This window comes from Arachis stenosperma, chromosome 6 (assembly GCF_014773155.1).
Source record: "Arachis stenosperma cultivar V10309 chromosome 6, arast.V10309.gnm1.PFL2, whole genome shotgun sequence".
In the NCBI taxonomy this organism is placed as follows: domain Eukaryota; kingdom Viridiplantae; phylum Streptophyta; class Magnoliopsida; order Fabales; family Fabaceae; genus Arachis; species Arachis stenosperma.
Window position 1 is genome coordinate 18,607,002 of NC_080382.1, and position 20,241 is coordinate 18,627,242.

Genomic DNA, 20,241 nt, shown 5'->3' on the forward strand with positions numbered 1-20,241 from the left:
GAGGGCAAGAATGAAAGACATAGTAAAATTGAGAAAAGGTTTAGAATCAAGGTAATTCAACACAAGAGATTAACAACAATCAAGAATGAACAACAATGAAAATGAGATCTTCAATGAATTAATAGAATCCAAAACAACAAAGTTAAACCTAAGATCTATGAGAATTGAACAATTACACACACTAATTGAGATTGGAGAAGAGGATCTACAACATGAACAAAGTAAATTGCATGTGTAATAGATCTCACCAAGGAATGGTTGAGAAGTGAGAAAATGAAGATGAATCCTAGAGAGAAGTTGGAGTTTCTCTCTCTACAAATGTAACTAACTAAAAAATATCTACAAAAGATGTAAAATGAGTCTATGGAAGTGAATGTGTGTTAATCCCCTTCAATCCTTGGCTCTTATATGCATTTTGGCGCCAAAGTTGGTTGCTGAAACCTTCCAAAATCGCCAGGCACGTGTTGCAATAACAGAATCATGTGCGGACTACGACGCGTGCGCGCACGGTACGCGTGCGCGTCCCTGGCAAATTCTGCGATGTGCGCGCGAGCGCCTTGTGCGCGTGCGCGTGCATTGCTGACTTTGCTTCTTTGACTTTTTATGCTTCTCTCCACTTGCATGCTTCCTTCCTTGCTTTCTTTGATCCATGCCTAGCCTATTTCAATCCTGGAATTACTAGCAAACACATCAAGGCATCTTATGGAATCAAGGAGAAACTAGAATTCACCAAAATAAGGCTTAAAAAGCATGTTTTTACACTTAGGCACAAATATAGGAGAGATAACAAAACCATGCTAATTCATAGGCTAAATGTGATAAAAAGTTATCAAAATACTCTAAATTCAATACAAGATAAACCGTCAACTTGGGGTTTATCATATAGCTCAGAAAACAAGTCAGTCAAGTCGGAACCAAGCCGACATAAGTATCTCAAACAAATAAAAACAAAATACAAAGTTCAAACTACTTCCCAACAATACATCAACATCTACACTGGCAGTGGAACATTTCCATCATGATCCTCGCCAGCCTCATCTTGAACTAACTCGCCATTGACAACAATTTTCGTCACATCAAGCTGACGTATGTCAAAATCAGGAGCAAACAATGACACTTGAGAAACAACTCGGTCAAATCCCGAGGTGAACATTTCTATGCCCTGATCCTCCAACTCGTGAATTCGGGCAGTCATCTCACCTTTTGTTTTATCATTTTGCCTAATCTCGGCCTGAAAGGACCGGATCTGATCTTGCAGACGAACAATTTCCTGCTCCTTTTCCTTCAACTTAGTAGCAATCCCAGCAGAAGTCTCTTCATGTTCTTTCATCTTAGCCGTAACATCCACAATAATTCCCTCTTTTTCCTTCACTAAGCATTCCAAGGCAGCAAATTTACCAACATCAACCTGCTCAGCCCCGAGCAGCTCAGTTGTCCGACCAACACAAAGCAAGCGAGCGGCAACAGCATGACAAGAACAAACATTGCCATTAAGCTTTATCCTACCACCAACAGCAACACCATACTTCAATTCTGAACAAAGAAATCTATTGAGTAAGAAAAAGACAGATGCACACTACCTGAACATACTTGCCCAATGCCTCCAATCCAGCACGACGTGTGAGAACTGTATCCCCGGGAAACTGTGAAGCCCTATCAGACAGCTTGGCCAGGGAAAATTGATCGCTCCACAAAGAATGTGCATTATCCCCGAGAATAAAGCCATGAAGCTTTCGCTGGCAATCAAAGGCCGAAGTTGAAGCCCCGGCAGCGGCTTTATCTCCCTCAAACAGCACTTCTAAGGAGTCGTCGGAAGTACCCCTCTTCCTCTTTGAAGACACTGGCTGTGCAGCCGAGAAAGCAACTCCCTCCTCACCAATCTTGGGAAATGCAGAGGAACTCACACCCTTCTCCTTTTTCTTGTCCAGAAAGGACTGAAGCCTAGACAAACTTAAATGTGGAAGTCATCCTCCTACAGGCAAACACACCATGAAAAACGTCACTTTTGGAACAGTAAGCAAATAAAAAAGAAAAAACATATGAATTACCTATATAAGTCCGCAACCCCTCCATATCATTATCTTTCTCAAAACCCAACACCTCAGGGATTGAAAGGCATTCATCAGCAGCAAAATTTTTCACCAAAAAATCAATAACCAAATCCTCCTCTTCAGTCCTATAAGCCTCAAGGATTTGCATAGGCTCGGAACACCAATAAAGAGGATATCTCTCTATCAGCTCATCATCAAGATAAAAGGGATATTCAGCTTCAACAGACCGGATTTTAACAAACAGATATTTTAAATTTGTAAAAGAAGACTTATAAAGCAGGAATAAAGAACGACCGGAAAAACTACTCAAGCAAACCCACAGACCCTTTCGAACCCCCTTGGATTGAAACAAAGAGAAGAAAACCCCAAGAGAAGGAGGATACTCAAGAAAAGACATCAAACACTGAAACGCTTTTAGAAACGCTCAAGAGTTAGGGTGCAATTGGGATAGGGCACAATTTAGCTGAGTCAACACGTCGCATTCAAAGGAAGTAAAAGGAAACCTAACAAACAACTCAGATAAACAAGGAGTGTACATGTAGAAATATTTCCAATCCTCCCTGCGCTCACAAACCCTATCCTCACTTGAGTAGGGGAGAAGTTCGACAGCGATATTAGAATCATCCTGGGTCAACTTCATAGAACGAAACTCCCGAAGCGAGTCCGAAGTACAATATGATGAGGCATGAGTCTTGACGTCATCATGTACCCAATGGTAAAGATCATCCTTTTTAACTTCAACAACTTTCTGTTTTTCTTACAACTTCTCCTTCTCCATTACAAACCTAAGGCTACGACAAGGTACAGAGAAAGTGGGGAAAATGAAGGAAAAGAAAATTCTGACCTTTTAAAGTCATTTTCGGTCAAACCAGAGTAAAAGGGAGCAACTCTTAGAGAAGACTTCCAAGAGAAACATAAAAGAGCCTCTTACAAACCCACTAATTAAGTGGAAAAACAAAAACCCCAAAGAAACCAAGAGTCAAAATGTTTCAGTTATAGTCATTAAGTGGAGTAATTGCAGCACGTTTCCCCAAAAATAGGAAAAACACCCCCACTCAAAAATCAACAGTTAACCAAACCAGTTTTTCTTTCAATACAACAATTTACAATTAACAGGAATGACAAAATGCAGCGTTGAGCTTGGGGGCTATCTAAGTCAAAGGCCGAGCTATAGGTCGACTTAAGCTCAACTTGCTAAAAACACCCAAGCAAGTCAAGCTTGGGGGTTATGTACTACACCCTACAAAATCGGAGCCGACGACCCATATCTCGGCCACATCTGCAACGTTCACAAAGAGATAAACACCGAAGCTACACGATGACCATAACCACCCAGTAATCTCGGCTAAACCCGAGATTCACTCCACCAAACCTATAAGCAAACTCAATAAGTAAAATCTATAAGAAGGGCAGCCACGAGGGGAATATCAAATACACACATACTCATAAGCAGTTTTCGTTCTCTTTCTTAAAAAATATCTCTCATTAACTTGAGCGTCGGAGTCCTTTTTGCAGGTATCCCGCTCGGGTCGCATTCAAGCAACGCATCTCTCATTTCGAACGTAAAAGTCATCATAGCAGTCTCTCCCCAGAATTTGGTGTATAATTCGGAGAAGAGTAACCTTGCACGAACAAATTCTAATTGTGGTTTTAAATATTTTGGAAACTTAATTGACTGACAATTTATGCACTACTATTTGATCCTCAATTAATTTTCTTAATTAATTACAACTCCTAAACCAATATTCAGAAGCTTAGTCCTTCCCTAACTGATTGTTAACAGCACTAGTGCTAGAAGTAGTTGAATAATGGCGTTGCCTCTTTAATTTTACTTAAGTAGTGCTATATAAACATACATTAGGAGATAAAGTAAGAGACATTTATGAAAAAAGTAACAGTGATTGAATGGTCATTTTCTTCAAACACGTTATTCCTCTTGTTTCTTATGAAGCCCGAAAAGTATAAAAATGATCCTATAATGTAGACAAGAATAATTTCCATAGAGCTTAGTCAATTTTGAGATTGATGAGATATGACTTAACAACGCCTATTGCCTTGTATGGAAGCTCCCATTATATCAAATATATGAAGATTATTGCTCTGCCATTATTATTATTGACACTGTCATGTCCCACCACAACCCACGAGTTCTTGTACTACTCCAGCATCTCCTCAACAGGTTGAAGTTGACGTTATTAACCAATATCTCTCATGCATCATGAATTGTAATCTTGGTGAATTTGTTTGATTTTTAAGTAAATATCAGAAATTATATAAATCATCGCTTATTCTATCACGCACATTCACTACAAAACTAATATTTTAAATAATTATTATATCTGCATGTAGGCATGGTGACTTGTGTGTTAGGAAATTATTTTAATTTTTTAATTTGTTTGTGGTAATACATATATTAATTGTAATCACAAATTATATTATTTTAAATTAAATGACTTATATAGTGATAATCTCATTTATTGTTATAAATGTTAAATTGAATAAGTTATAATTATTTTTGACTTGGAGTTAAATGAGAATAAAATCAGATATTATCTTTTGAACTTTAGATACTATTTTTATTTGAGTTTAGGATTTAATAAGTGACAAGCTCAAATATAAATAGTATTTTTGGGGTTTTGGTCCCCAAATATACCAAAGCCGCTTCAGCAACTCTTTCTTCATCAGAGGAGTTGTAATTCAGCCGCCTACGAATACATTGGTTGAGGAAGATCGAAAGAATCACAAGACTGAAATAATACTTCCGTCAATTTCTAATTTCTATAAATAAAGGTACGCTTTGATATATTTTTTGTGACTCAATATGAATTATTTGGTTTAATAAAATAATTTATTCCAACATTGTGTTAATTGTCACCTTTGTATATATATATATATATTTTTTTTTTTGTACACCTATTTTATTCAAATAAGTTTATGCAAAAAGTGAAAGAAGATAACAATTTTATCATCTATACTATAAAAAAATTATATAAAAAATATAAATCAGATGTCTTTGAAGTAAACATTATATCTGTGTTCAACACACCCTTCAAATATACCTCTTGTGAGATTCCGTTAAAAGCATATTTCTAAACCCAACTACGCGTTCATTGAAACCAAAATCTATATTGAAGTATGAAAATGAAATTCAACGAAATCAAATTTGTGTTGTAGTCTTTGGTTGCAAACTTGCAATTATTAAAGCAGCACTAGCTTCTGAGATTAGCATGTCAGTTAAATAATATACGAGGACACAAAATTTTCCTTTGATTTGATACCCCATGTTAATGGAAGTGCGCGGTAATTAACGATAATCCACTTATAGTTCTCGAATTCTCATTCGTAAGGGAGAGATCTGAGGCCTATTCAAACAGAGAACACCTTATCCTCTTTTTTTTTATTATTATTATTATCAGGTATAATTAATTGTACATCAAATCAAAGAACTCTTTAAGATTGGGTAGTTACTAGTTAGCAGATATATCGAAATTCCGAAGCTTATTTTACATCAAAAATCACATTTCCATTGATTTAGGACTTGAAATCAAATAGAGAATAAAGAAAAAACTTGATATGTTATCTATTCTGTATATATATAACTCTTACATAATACATATAGAAAGATCCAACAAGGACGACGAGATATATATAATATGTTCTGTACAATTAAAACATATAGCAGTAATTTTTCTTTTCTTGTTTATTTTCTTTTTCTCTTTCTCTATATATGTATCTTCTCCACTCTGGCAAGATTCACCAGATGATGAGAACTATAACAAAGAAACATGCCTCAAAACCAGTTCAGTTAAAGGGGAAAAAAAAGTGTATATATTATTATTATCGCTCTGCCTTGATAGATTTAATTTCGCTGGATGCTATGGTGCCGGTGTGTCATAAAGAGGCCAACCCCTTTGCTTCTGATCCTTTCACAATCCTAAGCCTCTTGCAGGAACACGTGAACATGCTGCAATTAATAGAAAAGAAAAAAGCACCGTAAGAATTAAATGTTCTTCTAATTACTTTTAATTTTAAAAATAAAAATAAAAATAGAAGAAGAAAGAACAAGAACTTACTCCCATGGAACGTCTCCAACGAGCATCCAATCACCATCCTTATCTTCATAAGTAGGAGCATAATCAGATCCGTTGTATCCTTCTCTCTCTGAATATTCCCCAAAAGTGCATTTGAACAAATTCTGGAGGGCGTTGAGGAGTTGAGAGTAACTATTGTAAACGTTCAGATCTATCTTCCTCAAGTAAGGTGCACCGGCCATGCTCACCTTCACGTACATCGCAGATCCATCACCATTATTGTTGTTGTGTTCATCCTTCTGTTTTTGTTGCTGCATACTGTTCCTCCTAAACGATCTAACTGGTGGCCACCCTACTACTTGAACCCTGCATCATCATTCATCCACTAATTAATTTCAATTATTCATATCATAAACCCTAGATTAACCTTCACATAATCTGTTATCATTTCAATTAAGACATACTTTGCAGGTTGGACAGAATTTTGATGGTCATCATCGTCGTCATCATGATCGGTAGCGTTACTAGGACCACTAGAGTCAACGCTGCTGCTCTTGCTGATGCTGATGCTGATGCTCGTGGATCTGTCTTCAGGTGAAGACCTCTTGTTGTTGGTTCTTCCAGGTAAACCTAACCTTAATTCTGTTGCCTCCAGATTCAGCTCACTTTGGTAAATTGAAGGCTCCATTTAATTGATAATCTTCAGAAGAATAAACGATTCAGCTCACTTTGTGTTGAATTGAGTTGTGATGAGGTATGAACTCTTATAGAAATGAGAGGGTAAGAAGAAGAGAAAATATGGTTCACTTATTTAGAGGGGGCGAGGGGGCATGAAATCAAAGCACGCACCGACCTGGGTGGAGGACCAATGAGGGGGTGACAGGTGTGGGGTCCAGGTCCACACGGTTGAAGGAGTGTCGGGGGATTGAAGGGCAGCGTGTTGGAATGGTGAGGGGACAAGGGAGGCAATCATGGATGACGACGGACGGCTCTGATTGCCTCTTGGGAACAAAGCATGTGATGTCACGCGGGAATTGCATGTGCCTTTTCACTCTCCGAAAGAATAACAAACATAAATAATAAATTAATAATATAATTAGTGTTGAGCTTGCTGGATCAGCCAAGGCAACATTCCATCCTCATCACTCTCATCGCTCTCCTTTCACCCATGCACTTTCACGTGGATGCATGGAAACCTTCATTCACTTCAAATACACATACATACACCAATCATTTGCACCTGCCTTCACTTACCATGACCCTTCACGCCGCCATCACCACTAAAAACATGTTCAATTTCACTATTCACTTTTAAGTTTTAAATACTCAATAACTTTTTACTATCTGCGCCAGTTTCTTTAACTAATTGAAAAACCACATAGAATCAATTTTTACATAATTAGTATTAACTAATTATTTTTTTATTTTATTTTTTGAGAATTTAGAATTTAAGAGAATTTATGGTACAAAATTAAAAAGATTAATTGACATTAATAAAAAAAATTTACTTCCTAACTCTGATTAATATATGATCTAATATTAGTAAGTCAAAGATTATGAAAAGTGTTAACTTTGTCAAACAACAGAACAATAATATATTATATGTGAGTACACCGATGCAATATTAATAAATTCGGGAAAATATTTTGATGTCCAATCAATAATCTGTAATACGGGTGCACTTGATCATAAGGCAAAATAAAAAAGCCTGCAAATTAAAGTAACACAACGCAATACAATTCTCATCATACATAAGCAACGCAATACAATTCTCGTCATATATTTTGTAAAGAAAAATATGATCAAGAATTTTTGTATGCATAGAGTTTCAAAAGTACTTAATTTCATTCTTGATGTCCATTGTCATCAACTAACATTACATTGAGCGCAATAACAACATAATAATCATCGTAGGCTCATGAGAAAAATTTGTAGCTTTTGGCTGAGATAATGATATTCCTCAAAGCACCAATAGGTGATAGTGTCATTATTAATATTCCAATAACAATGCAAATCTAAAATTCAAGAATGAAGAAAAAAAATTTGTTAGTATCCACATTGATAATCTACAAAAGTGAAAATGAATTTATTAGTAATTGAATACAAATGAACTTACCCAATTAATTATCCAAGACAAACCATATTTTTTAGGTTTTTTGAGTTTAAGCCATATGATACATGGAAGCTGCAAATAGACATAAAATAAGACCAACTAAGTATGTATATACATATATAGTGATTTGGATAAATATTTATAGTTTCATGTATATAAATAGCTTACAAAGTACGAAGTTGGAGCAAAGGCAAATCCACCAAGAAATCCAAGAAGAGAACCAAAAAATGGGATGCTGATTGCTATTAACATTGTGATTCCTGCAAAATAGAGTTTGTAATTTTTTAGAAATCAATCAAAGCATTACTAGGTGTAGGATATTTACATACAAATCGTAAAATTATATACACTCACAATGAATTTATTTTATTTGGATAAAAAACCATAATAATAATAATAATCACATACCAACATATAGAGTGCGAGTTATGACACGTAAGGTAGAAGAAGGTGAGAAATTCAATCGTTTCACCAAAAAGGTTTCCAACATGTCAAAGACTGGCATTGCAAACACCTGTTGTACAAGAAAAAAAAATCATAAGAGAATAAAATTATGAAATGCGTCGTTCCTTGTGAATAGAAAAAAAGTGACCTGATAGCCTCCGATGACATGGATGACAACAAAGAGATTAGCTATGGCAACAAGCCAAGCAGGATGTTCGAGTGTGATAAGGATGTTATCATCCACGGCATTTCCAAACATGTAGTAGCCAACAAAAGCAACAGGGAAGTAGCATATTGCAACTCCAATGTATGCCCAGACACACCCTTTCCACATTGCTATCTTGGAAGGTTTCTCCGCCGATGAAGGCATTGTTGCTTGAATCTCTAACACTACGTTATGTCCTGCATATGCAAATGCCACATCTCCCAATGCAGAGAAGAAATGAAACACACCATCACTCGTGCTTTTCATTTTCACGTCATAAGATACTTCTGGTGTAATTCCTTTATTGATGGATGCACCCCAAGCGATGGTAGAGTAAGTCACAGACATCACAGCTGCACCCAGAGAGATGGCAGAAATAGAGTTGAAGTTGGGGAGCTGGACAAGCACGAAGTTGACGGAAGCAAAGACCATGATCCAATAACTGGTCTTGATTGGCGTGCATTCGGGACAAAAAGTTTCATGAACCTTTTGCAAAGACTTGCCTCCAGTGACCATATACACAATGCAAGTACCAACTTCAACCAATAATTGTTGGGGAATGACAATCCACAAACCAAGCTTTTCACCGAATGCTTCTTGTCCCAGCTCATGGTACCTGTCATTTCTCCTCCCTCCCGGTGTCATCTCGTGCATCTCAACCATTTGCCATAGCGTGTACAATGTGATTACCCATGACAGGATCATCACAGTGGTTCCAGGACCCCATCCCAAGTGTGACATTGCATAAGGAAGGCTCAGAACACCGGCGCCCACCATAGCCGTCAAGTTGTGAAAAGCAGAGTACCACCATTTTGCCTCTCTTGAAGCGGTTATCGGAAGCCATTCTTCAAGGCTCTTTTGCTTTGATGATAACGAAGGTGATGTCAAATCTTCACCACTTTCTTTTTTATCAAAAGCCATCTGTTTTTGCTTTCTTCTCTCTTTTAACTTTTGCAATAAAGTGTTGCCGCCTCACCATGTATAAATATCTCACGGAGGACGACGGCTTAACCCTAGTTACAAATTTGAAACTGTTATTTTCATAGGTATTTACGGACAATCTTTCAAATAAATAACAACTTTTGCTATAATTAGATAACTAAATTCTTTCTTTTAGTTATCTTATCTTTACTACAATTCTTTCTTTAGAATATGATAGTTGTAAAAAACGTTATAATTTCATTTGAGAACTGCTTTGTTTAGAATATATATCTATTCCTAAACTGAATATTTAGTTTTCTTAACCAAACAAAATACTAGTAAATAAATAAAGAATATAGCAAACTGTATAACTCAAGTTTGGATTAGTAGATTAGAAACTTTTAATTTAAAAAATGTTATTAATTAGAATAAATATTGTTTGGTTAAGTTAATAATAATGAAATCGAAATTGCTTTGAATGTATAATTACTGAAATTGACAATTTTAATACTATATTATACCTTTAGTCTATTTTTATTTCTAAAATATGTGAATAAATTATGCTAGGATTGTTATAAACAAACTGTATAAATTTTTACGTGTTACATAAATATAATATTTAAGAGGCTATTTATAATCTAATAAAAAAAACTAATAAAAAAAATTCTTTCTAGAACCTCTTTAAGACTTTCTTAAACCCATGTGAATAAATTATGCTAATATTGTTATAAACAAACTGTATACACTTTTACGTGTTACATACATATTATATTTAAGAGGCTATTTATAATTTAATAAAAAACTAATAAAAAATTCTTTCTAGAACCTTTTTAAGACTTTCTTAAACCCATAAGTCACGCTTTATTTAAATTTAATTTAGTAAAATTTTTATTTTTAAAAAATAACTTATAAAAAAATAATTTTTTAAAAAATATAATATTTATATTTGGTCAAATTAAAAATGACTCTTAATAAATATAAATAATAAATTAAGAGAGTATCTAATAAAATTGAGGGAATACGTAAAGATAAGAAATTTGGCGAGATGTTTGAAAGATTAAAATTCTACCAAAAATCCTTTTTTTTCTCTGGTGTGCTCAGCATGAAAGAATGCCCTATCGACCGGTTACGTGCCGCAGTGTCACGCAGACACAAATACATGACCTATTTATTTGTGAGAAAACCAGAGAAGTATGAAATAGAAACCTTTACTGTGGTATAGCTGTTGAGGAAGATGAGAACCTGTTCTTCGGGTGTTGGGAGGCGGAGAAATAACACTTAATTCTTAATGCAAATGAAGAGCACATCTAAATTCAAATCTAATTAGGAATTTTTTTTATTCTTTTCTCTCTCTAACTATATATATACAAAACGAAAATAAACTATAAGAGTTTTGAACTACACTAACAAACTAATAGAATTTTGATTTTAAACTATGCTAATAAACTAACAGAATTTTAAATTTTAAAAGTAACAATTACATTTGATAGGATAGTTTTTAAAATTTAAAAATATTATAATAAACATAAATTTAAACGTTAAATTTAAAAATTAGTTAATATATGAGATTATATTAGACTTTTAAAATTTAAAAAATACAAACTAATTTTAAAAAACTTCATTTTAATTATTTTCAAAAGTACAGCAATATTTTAAAAATACAGACGTTTTTTTAAAAAAATTTACCAAATATATTATCTTTAATTTTGGTGATCATATATAAAAATTAAAATTGTCTTTAATTTTAGTGATCATATATGAAAATTAAAATTGAAAATATCTCTTTCAATTTGAAGTCTACCACCGAAAAACCCGACAAATAAGCAACACCTTCTTGCTTTGAGTTTCACATGGGTTTGAACTTTGAAAATGGGAACCCGTCGAAATTGAATAATTAGAAAGGATGCAAAAATAAACAACAATGCATTCATATAACACGTTATTTGAGGTTCGGGCATCTTATTAGTGCCAAATAAACCAATCTTGCACTGAGGAAAAAAAGGCACAAGAAATTAATTAACAAAAAGTTTAGCTTATATCATTTACAATTTATGGCCACGAACAAAGCTAAAGCTCAAAAGATTACGAAGGAAAAAATTATGAAACTAAACCCAAATCCAAAATTCAAATTGTGGGAGAACAAAGTGCGTTACGAATTCCCCACCAACTCAAATATTCAAGAGAAATAATAAAAATAGTTGTGATGCTCTATTCAAAATCAAATGGTTACAAATTCTTGTAAATAAGGATGTCGATGATCATATGACAATGAAAGAGGAACGAAGAACGCTTTCATGAGAATGTGAAGCCCTCGCTATTGAGGGAGGCAAAGCAAGGAGCATTGGTATTAATCAAGCATTTTAAGATTATTAATTACTAATTAATGGATTGACTTTTGCAATTAGTGTACAATGTTAACTTACTAATTGGAGTCAAATTGGTGGCGGCCACCATTGTTTTGCGGATACATAAGAAGCAATTTTGATGCTATTGATTAACAAGTGACAACAGGTTTTTTATTTTTTTTTTATTTTTTTTTTTTTGAGTAGGGATTGATTGGTGTGAAATCATGGGAATGCGAGGGTATGCCTTGTTTACTGGAATTAGCTTTTCGACTTTATTTGGTATTTCTCTCTTATTATTTGTCGTAAGTTTAATAATTTAGTAGGTCATTAAGCACCGTATAAACTGAAAATTTGTAACTTAAAATTAAATTAATGGCTTAATAAAGTAATATATAAACCATATGTCTGCCAACAAATGACATAGTCTTCCTATACTCAAATAAGAGGTTGTGGATTCGAATCTCCCTATATTCAATAAAATATATGTCTATATATTTAACTATAAAATGGGTGGGCTTTGCCTCTAAAATTGAACCCGTTTAAATTGCGGGAATAATGGACTGAGTCCGATTAACCCGAAAAAATGACAGGTTAAATGAGTGGGCTGTTTATTTTTATTTTTTAAAAAGTAACACTTTTAGTGGATATTTTTCTCGATCCGACTCGAAAATTCGATTAATCAACTAAAAAATATTATTTTTTAAAAATTTTTGATAAAAAAGTGATATTTTTATCAAAATATTTTTAAAAAATAAAATAAAATGATAAACGGAGTGGTCCGTTTAATTCATCAGACTGACCATAAATAATCCGGACTAAAAAAATTTTGTCCACAAATAAAATAAATTTAAATGAGTTAACCTATTTAACCTACAAATTTAACAGACCGAACCTAAATAAACCGAATTATTCCGTTTGACAAACCTTACTAACTAACACGTTAAGTTTAATTTTGTGCAGCTTCACTACTGCCAAAACATATATACACTAGACATAAATTATAGCTACTAATTACATAGTTATATATTATTTTGAACCACACTAACAAAATCACAAATACATTAATTTAAAACCAACTCGTTTATACATATATATACATACATGAGACATTAATTAGGTACAAATTAAAGAGTAACATACCATAACAAGAATGGCCAATACGGAAACATCATATGTCAAATGAGTCATAATTTTTTTATAATAATAAATTAATACCATCGGGGGGCGGGGCCATCCTTTTCCCTTCACCATACCTACCCAGCACGCTGACCTAACTAGCTAGCAACTCTTAGTAACTAGTAAATATATAATGGAAAAGTATATGGAACCAACTATCACCAGCCAACTTTTTAAACAATTCTATTTAATAATTAATTTTAATTTTTTTTAAATTTAAATTTAAATAATTAAAAGTTGATTAAATAAATCCTAATTAAAAACAGTAGAAAGTAAAAACCCTTTTTTTTTCTCTCATTTCCATAGCCGCCCACACAAAAACCCTTCCCCCTCTTTTCCTCTCCCACTCCCACCGCGCCGTCCACACTCTCCCTTCCAATTGGCACAGTCACCACGACACTCAGAACTGCACTGTTAGCCAAAATCCCACAGCCACCTCTCCTCCGTCGCGAAGGAAATCAGAAATAGCTCCGGAAGAAATGCCACCGGCAACCACCGTCCAACAATGCGGGCATCATCCTCTCGCGCCGCAGCCACCTCCACACACTGCTGCCATCACGGCTTCTTCCACCGCCGCAGCAACCACCGACGACGCAGCAACCTCCGCCTTGACGTGTACCCCGGTCGATCAACCGCATCTCCTCCCCAGCGACCTGGGTTTTTTTCCTTTCCCATCTTAGAGTTTAGTTTAACTTGTGTTTTCTATTATGAATGTTTCTTTTGGATGTTCTTAATCAACATTGTTCTGAGAATTAAACTCTTATAGTGTTGTATATTTCTTTTTGAGATAATTAATAGTTTTTTTTAGTGTTACTCTTTCTTTGTACAATTTATTTCTTTTCTACTTAGGATTCTCCATGCCTTCTTTATTAGGTTTTAGTAATCAAGATTCAGTTTAGGATAATTCATTCTTCTAAATTTGACTAATTATTATGCATTTGTGAATGAAGGTGGATGTTGGAAATTTACTGAATACATTTAACCTTTGATTTCATAACTATTGATAGTGCTTACTTAGTTTCTATATTTTTTTATAGGCTCTGGGATGTTTTTGATTGAATAATCTGTCTTTGTTTATGGCTGAATGCACCACCAAAGAGTGATGTACCAATCATTGAACTTGATATGCTTAATGGAGCTGATGGCCTTATCTTCGGCTTCCCCACGCGGTTCGGAATGATGGCTGCCCAGTTCATAGATTTTCTTGACAAAACTGGACCTCTTTGATTGCAACAAGACCTTGTAGGCAAGTCTATTGGACTCTCCTACAGCACTGGTTTGCTAGGCGGTGAACAAGAAACAACACCGTAAAAAAACAAGTTTCTATATATATCTTAACCGTGTTCCTTATTAGATATCACTAGGTACTTATTAGTTGCTGATCAAACTTGTCATGATTTATGTATAGCCTTACTGCTATAACAATGCTGGCACATCATGGAATGATATATGTTCCCATCAGATACACGTTCCACCATTGCATGTTCGAGATGGAAGAAGTGAAAGGTGGAAGCCCTTATGGAGCAGGGACTTATGCTGGTGATGTAACAAGACAGGTTTCTAAGATTGAATTGCTGCAAGTATTCCACCAGGAAAATATTTTTGCCACCATTACCAAGAAGCTCAAGAATGCTGCATAAAGCATATAATGTCTTTGCCTCAGTGAAAGGAACACTATACCACCACAATGATTGAAGGTTTTTGGCAATTTTTTCTTTTCAAGGTGATATTGATTTTATGGAGTTCTATTCTAATACTTCTGTGTTTATGAAGCACACAAATAGATTAAAGTTTTATTTTAATCCTTTAAGCTTTATGAATTAGTCACTTGTCATGGATGAGGTTGAGAATGAGGACTTTGTATTTACTTTGAAGACAGTTATGGCCAAATTTGGAGAAGAAATGACACCATATGCATTAGACTCCTTTTATAAATATTTACTAGATTCAAATAGCTAGATTATTATTTTAGGTTGAATAATAATTGTGTCTTTTATTTTTAAAAGTAGATGCTTCTTTGTATATGATTGTTGTTGATATTTCTTTGTTTTTATAATTGTCATTAGATGGCTGTTTTTTTGTTTTTTAGATAGATATTTCTTTACTTATGGATGCTATGTGTCTTTGCTTATGGTTGCAGATGGATGATTGCAGAAAGTCTACTTTGAAATGATTGATAAATTTGAACTGATCTAAGAGGAATTTGAAACAGTTGATGAATTGGATGAAGTGAAAGAAACGTGATCCAAGTGTAGCAACTATAAAATTATTATATATTTAGCTAGTTGTATAGTAATCATATACCCGTTTTCTAAACGATGTAGCTTTATCCCCTCTAACAAAATATAAAGTTTACGTCAGATGTTTCTTTTGTTAAACAAATAGATATTTTTTTTATATACTAAATGGATGATCCTTTTTGTATTGCTTTTGGTCGTGATGAATTCCTGTATCAACAGTGTTGCAAGTTGCCAAATTGTATGGACAAGTTGAATGAATATCATGATTCCTTTCATTGCATTTTAGCATGATAGACAAATTTATAATTACTTATGTAGGATAAGTTTTTTTTATTTTTCATTTAAATGGTTTCTATTAAAGCAACATCTATTTAGTATGGAAAAGGAACATCCCAATGCTTGATAGAAGCAACATCCACTTAAATCTTTGCAAAAATAATTAAGTACCTAACAGAAATTACTTATATTTATTCTTTACTACAGAGATGATTCAATTGATAGTGAATACAAGTACCACAAAAGAAGAAAAAAAATTTGTATTTATTTTGTTGCTTGTTTAACAAAATTTAAAGAAGAAAAAAAAAGGGATAAGGAGAAGAACAACAATAATAACTAGTTATTTACTTTTTCAAAAGCAATCAAAGTGTTTTGACAGTTTGTTTTTTACCCAATGTTTACTTTTTGGGTTTAGGGTTTAGAGTTACAATTTTTATCAAATTAAAACTGAGTCCACATACACAACATACTATTTAGTACTACATAGCGATGAACTTATGAGGCAAGTGTTACTTCCATGATTAAATTTATTATCAAGTGGTCAAGGTGTATGCAACAAATGAATAGCCATTTATATCTATTATATATTAACTATAAAAATACTCATAAGTCACAACAATTGAATCAATAAGTACAATATGCGTTCAATTACTGCAAAGTTAATTTCCATCTTAACTGATGATTCATTTCAGAGAATCATCCATTTAGTATAAAAAGAAACATTCATTTCTTTAACAAAAGAAACATCTGAGATAGATTTTTGCATATTGCGCTCGGCTCTTCAGGATGATCCTGAAAAGTGAAAGCAAAACAAAGCAATTATGGTCAAGGTGTATGCAACAAATGAATAGCCATCTATGTCTATTATATATTAACTATAAAAATGTTCATAAGTCACAACAATTGAATCAATAAATATAATATGGGTTAGTTTACTTCAAAGTTAATTCCCTTCTTAAATGATGATTTCTTTTAAAAGAATCATCCATTTAGTATAAAAGAAACATCTATTAGTTTAACATAAGAAATATGTGACAAAAATTTTTGCATAATCAGGTTGCCTACAAGAAGCTAAGAAAGATACTAAGTAGGACCTAAATAAAATACATCCAAAAAGTATTATAAAAATTCAGAATTGTAATCCAAAAAAAATCTCAAAATATATTAAAAGTGTCTCAAACGGTAACGTTATCACACGTATATAGGAGCCTGCATAATTGAATGAATCATGTGTTCACAGTATGTAATGGAAAAGTTTATTCTGTTTGATGATACTATGGACTATTTCGTGGATCAATTCATCATATTCTATGATAAGTGAAATATAGGTTTATGTAATCATCACACTTTTCTAATAAATTAAAACTGGCTTAGAAGTCCAAAACTATAAACTAAACTTGCCATACAAACAGGAAGTCATGTAGTAAGAAAAACATGTTAGCACTTTAGTTCAAATTTAAATAGTGAATACATATACTATTCCAAAACTGCTGTCCACATCAAAGACACAATCCTAGTAAACTATATCCTGAGGCAAATAAAAATAAGAAAAAAAACATATGCAAGCCAAGTTCAATCTGCAAGCCGGTGAGAACACACTGCATCATAAAGCAGAGTAGTAAATCAATTTTTGTCCCCCGAAAATCATCCTCAGGTAATGTATACATTGAATAGTTCCCACCTAAAGCATACGGATAAAATAGAAAAGATCATCTAGCAAAATAAAAACATGCTTGGGGGCATTCAGAGATGGTTCCTTTTGATTTGTGACCGTTTATTCAAGTGTTTTGGAAACAATATTCAATATGAATACCATCACATCCAACGCTGAATTCTTGTTATGCATTCAAGTTGTGTCACTTAAATATATAAAAACCCACCTGTTCTCAGCCGCAGAGCTACGCATTGGAAGGTGGAAACTGGATGTCAAAGCTGTTTGAGCAGGCTTCCAATGCAACTTCCTGGTTGATATAAAAACACCAAAATTCACAACAAACAGTTACAACAATGAATCCAGAAGCAACATCTAACAATTCCTTAATTATACCCAAATCAAAGGCAACATCCAACAAGTATCATCCATGGTACTCAAACCCCACATCAATCAACACCAATTTTTAAACACTAACCAAAGAGTTCTGTCAAGCGAGGTTTCGAGGCTGGAGCAGAGGACGTCCTATTGCGTTCGTCGGATGAGAGCAGGGAGGCTTCAATGGAGCTGCCAACAGTGACATGCAGCAGCAGCGGCGCAACCTTGGTGAGAAGGAGAACCCCCTTGTTCGTCGCACCTGGGTGGCACGACGTCGCTGCGGCGGAATTGGGCGAAAATATGATTAACGCGCCGATTAGCGCATTGACGGGATGGAAGCTTTGCGGTGACCTGGAGCGTGCTATGGTAGCCGGCTGGTGCCCGGACGTGGTGGACGGAGGCGGAGGAGAACGCCACACGATGAACCTGGTGGTGTGGTGTTGCCGTGGTTGGTTTTGGAGTTCTGCTGCGATAAAACGGTGAAAAGAGGGGAGAGATTTTAGTTAGGTTAGTTTGGTTTACCTGGGTGAAATTTGGATGTTGCTGAAGTAAAATGGGCTTTAGAATCCCAGCCCAACAGGAGTTGGCAGATTATTGGCTGAACCTCTTCTTGGTTCCCTAGCATTATTGTTATATATAATAACAACAACAATGAGTAGCATTTAGTTTAATTTGTTAGGTTGTTCACTATTTTTGTTAATCAATGGCAATAATATCTTAATTAGAGCTTAGTATTTAATTAATCTTAAAAAAAAAAGATAAATTGGTTAAAGTGGGAATAAAATTATAAAAATGGAGTTAATTATTAGAAAAGAACTATGAGAAGCACATTAGATAAATCTATCTACGTGTGTCTCCAATTTTATTTAATTTTTAATCTTGTCAACCTTTTTTATAATATATTTATTTGAAGAATATTAGGGCCAGTAATTTTTGTGATTTTTAACCATTAAATAATTATCAATGATGATTTTAATAGTATGAGATTGGTGTGAAATTTCATTTAATAACTCACTTTTTTTTTGCTGGTTATATGCTAACCAAAATTTAATAAAGTTATTGATTCTCTAGACTTTTCTATTTATTTTATAACTGTGAATGAATGATACATAAATCATTGGATCATAACTTTATATACTCAAATGATATAATTTTTTTATTCTCATCTAATAGTCTTAGACTGGAACTACAATTTTTTAAATAAATATAAAAAAATTATAATATTTGAATTATAATTTGTTAAAAAAAGAAATCTATATATATTGAAATTCTAAATATTAGAATATGAATTACGTCTCCTAATAATTATTATTTCTAATTTCCAAGTCCTAACCAACCAAATAATGAAGGAAACATTGTGGGCCTAGTGAGTAGTGACACACGTGGGTAATGGAATTAGAGCCTTTTAGATGTTAAAGAAGGTAGGGAACGAAAGGCCCAAAATTTAATTTCTTTGCAGGCAAAAACATTGGTCCCAATTCCTAATCTCCCACCATGCCCAATTCTATTATTCCATGTCAAATGAGTCGGCCATACACGTAATAGAATGTGTAATAAAAATAGGAAAAGTATAGTGCCGTCAATTTCTGTCAACTCTTATTTATATTTGTGTTTCATGAAAGTGTGTTCGTAGATGTGTCTAGTAATTATTATATTTTAAATACATATATAAAGAGACACATCCAAAAAATATATCTATAAAGACACTTCTATTAAACACAGTTATAAAAAAGACATTTTTATTAGACACATCCACAAACACACTTCCATAAAACACAATTATAAATAAGAGTTGGCAGAAGTTGACAGATATATTGTTGGTAACGTAGCAGAACCGATAAAAATATTAGATGCCTACAAAAAAAATTAATCATTAAATTAGTTATCATCTATTTATATATAAATACATAAATTATTTAGTTAATTTTAATTTATATTTTATATTTTAAAATATATTTTATATAAATAATTAATTTAGTAGTTAATTTTTACGTATACCTGACATAATTAAAATAATAATATGTAAAAAGATAACATGGTTTATCATCTTAATTAAGTTGACAAGAAAGGAAAAATGTTTATTAGTATAGCACTATATTTTCTTTGATGGTTCTTACACTTTTTTCGTACACGGTAATTGTGTGTGGAAAAATGCTTTTGTCAAAGGGGTGGTGAGTTTGATACTTTGATCACATCATCAAAAAGCTAAGCCTCGATGCCTTTTTGCTTCAGTTGTCTCTATTACTACTATAATTTATCAGATATTTAATCATCCTGTTTAAGATTAAGTTGTCTGGAAATAAAATTTAATGATCAATTATAAGCTATACGTTCACATTAAATAAGTCAATTATCTTAACTTTGGCGTGTTTGCAATGAAAAATAAATATTCCCATATATAACTATGTCA

The 20,241-nt window shown here is 33.5% G+C and overlaps 2 protein-coding genes and 1 pseudogene across 2 annotated transcripts; 1 reads left to right on the forward strand and 2 right to left on the reverse strand.

The window, feature by feature from the left end:
* Positions 1-5,600: 5,600 nt before the first annotated feature.
* On the reverse strand, positions 5,601-6,855 carry LOC130932401 (auxin-induced protein 22E-like). The gene is made up of 3 exons (XM_057861719.1): positions 6,547-6,855; positions 6,125-6,448; positions 5,601-6,015 (listed from the first exon to the last, which is right to left on the reverse strand). Exons 1-3 carry the CDS (start codon positions 6,768-6,770, stop codon positions 5,943-5,945), a joined length of 621 nt encoding a protein of 206 aa, XP_057717702.1. The 5' UTR covers positions 6,771-6,855; the 3' UTR covers positions 5,601-5,942.
* A 1,143-nt stretch (positions 6,856-7,998) lies between these two features.
* Positions 7,999-13,887, reverse strand: LOC130932402 (lysine histidine transporter-like 2). Its single transcript, XM_057861720.1, has 6 exons — positions 13,858-13,887; positions 8,788-9,705; positions 8,604-8,709; positions 8,364-8,455; positions 8,199-8,267; positions 7,999-8,097 (listed from the first exon to the last, which is right to left on the reverse strand). Exons 2-6 carry the CDS (start codon positions 9,619-9,621, stop codon positions 7,999-8,001), a joined length of 1,200 nt encoding a protein of 399 aa, XP_057717703.1. The 5' UTR covers positions 9,622-9,705; positions 13,858-13,887.
* On the forward strand, positions 12,335-14,926 carry LOC130933802 (probable NAD(P)H dehydrogenase (quinone) FQR1-like 1; annotated as a pseudogene).
* Positions 14,927-20,241: the final 5,315 nt, after the last annotated feature.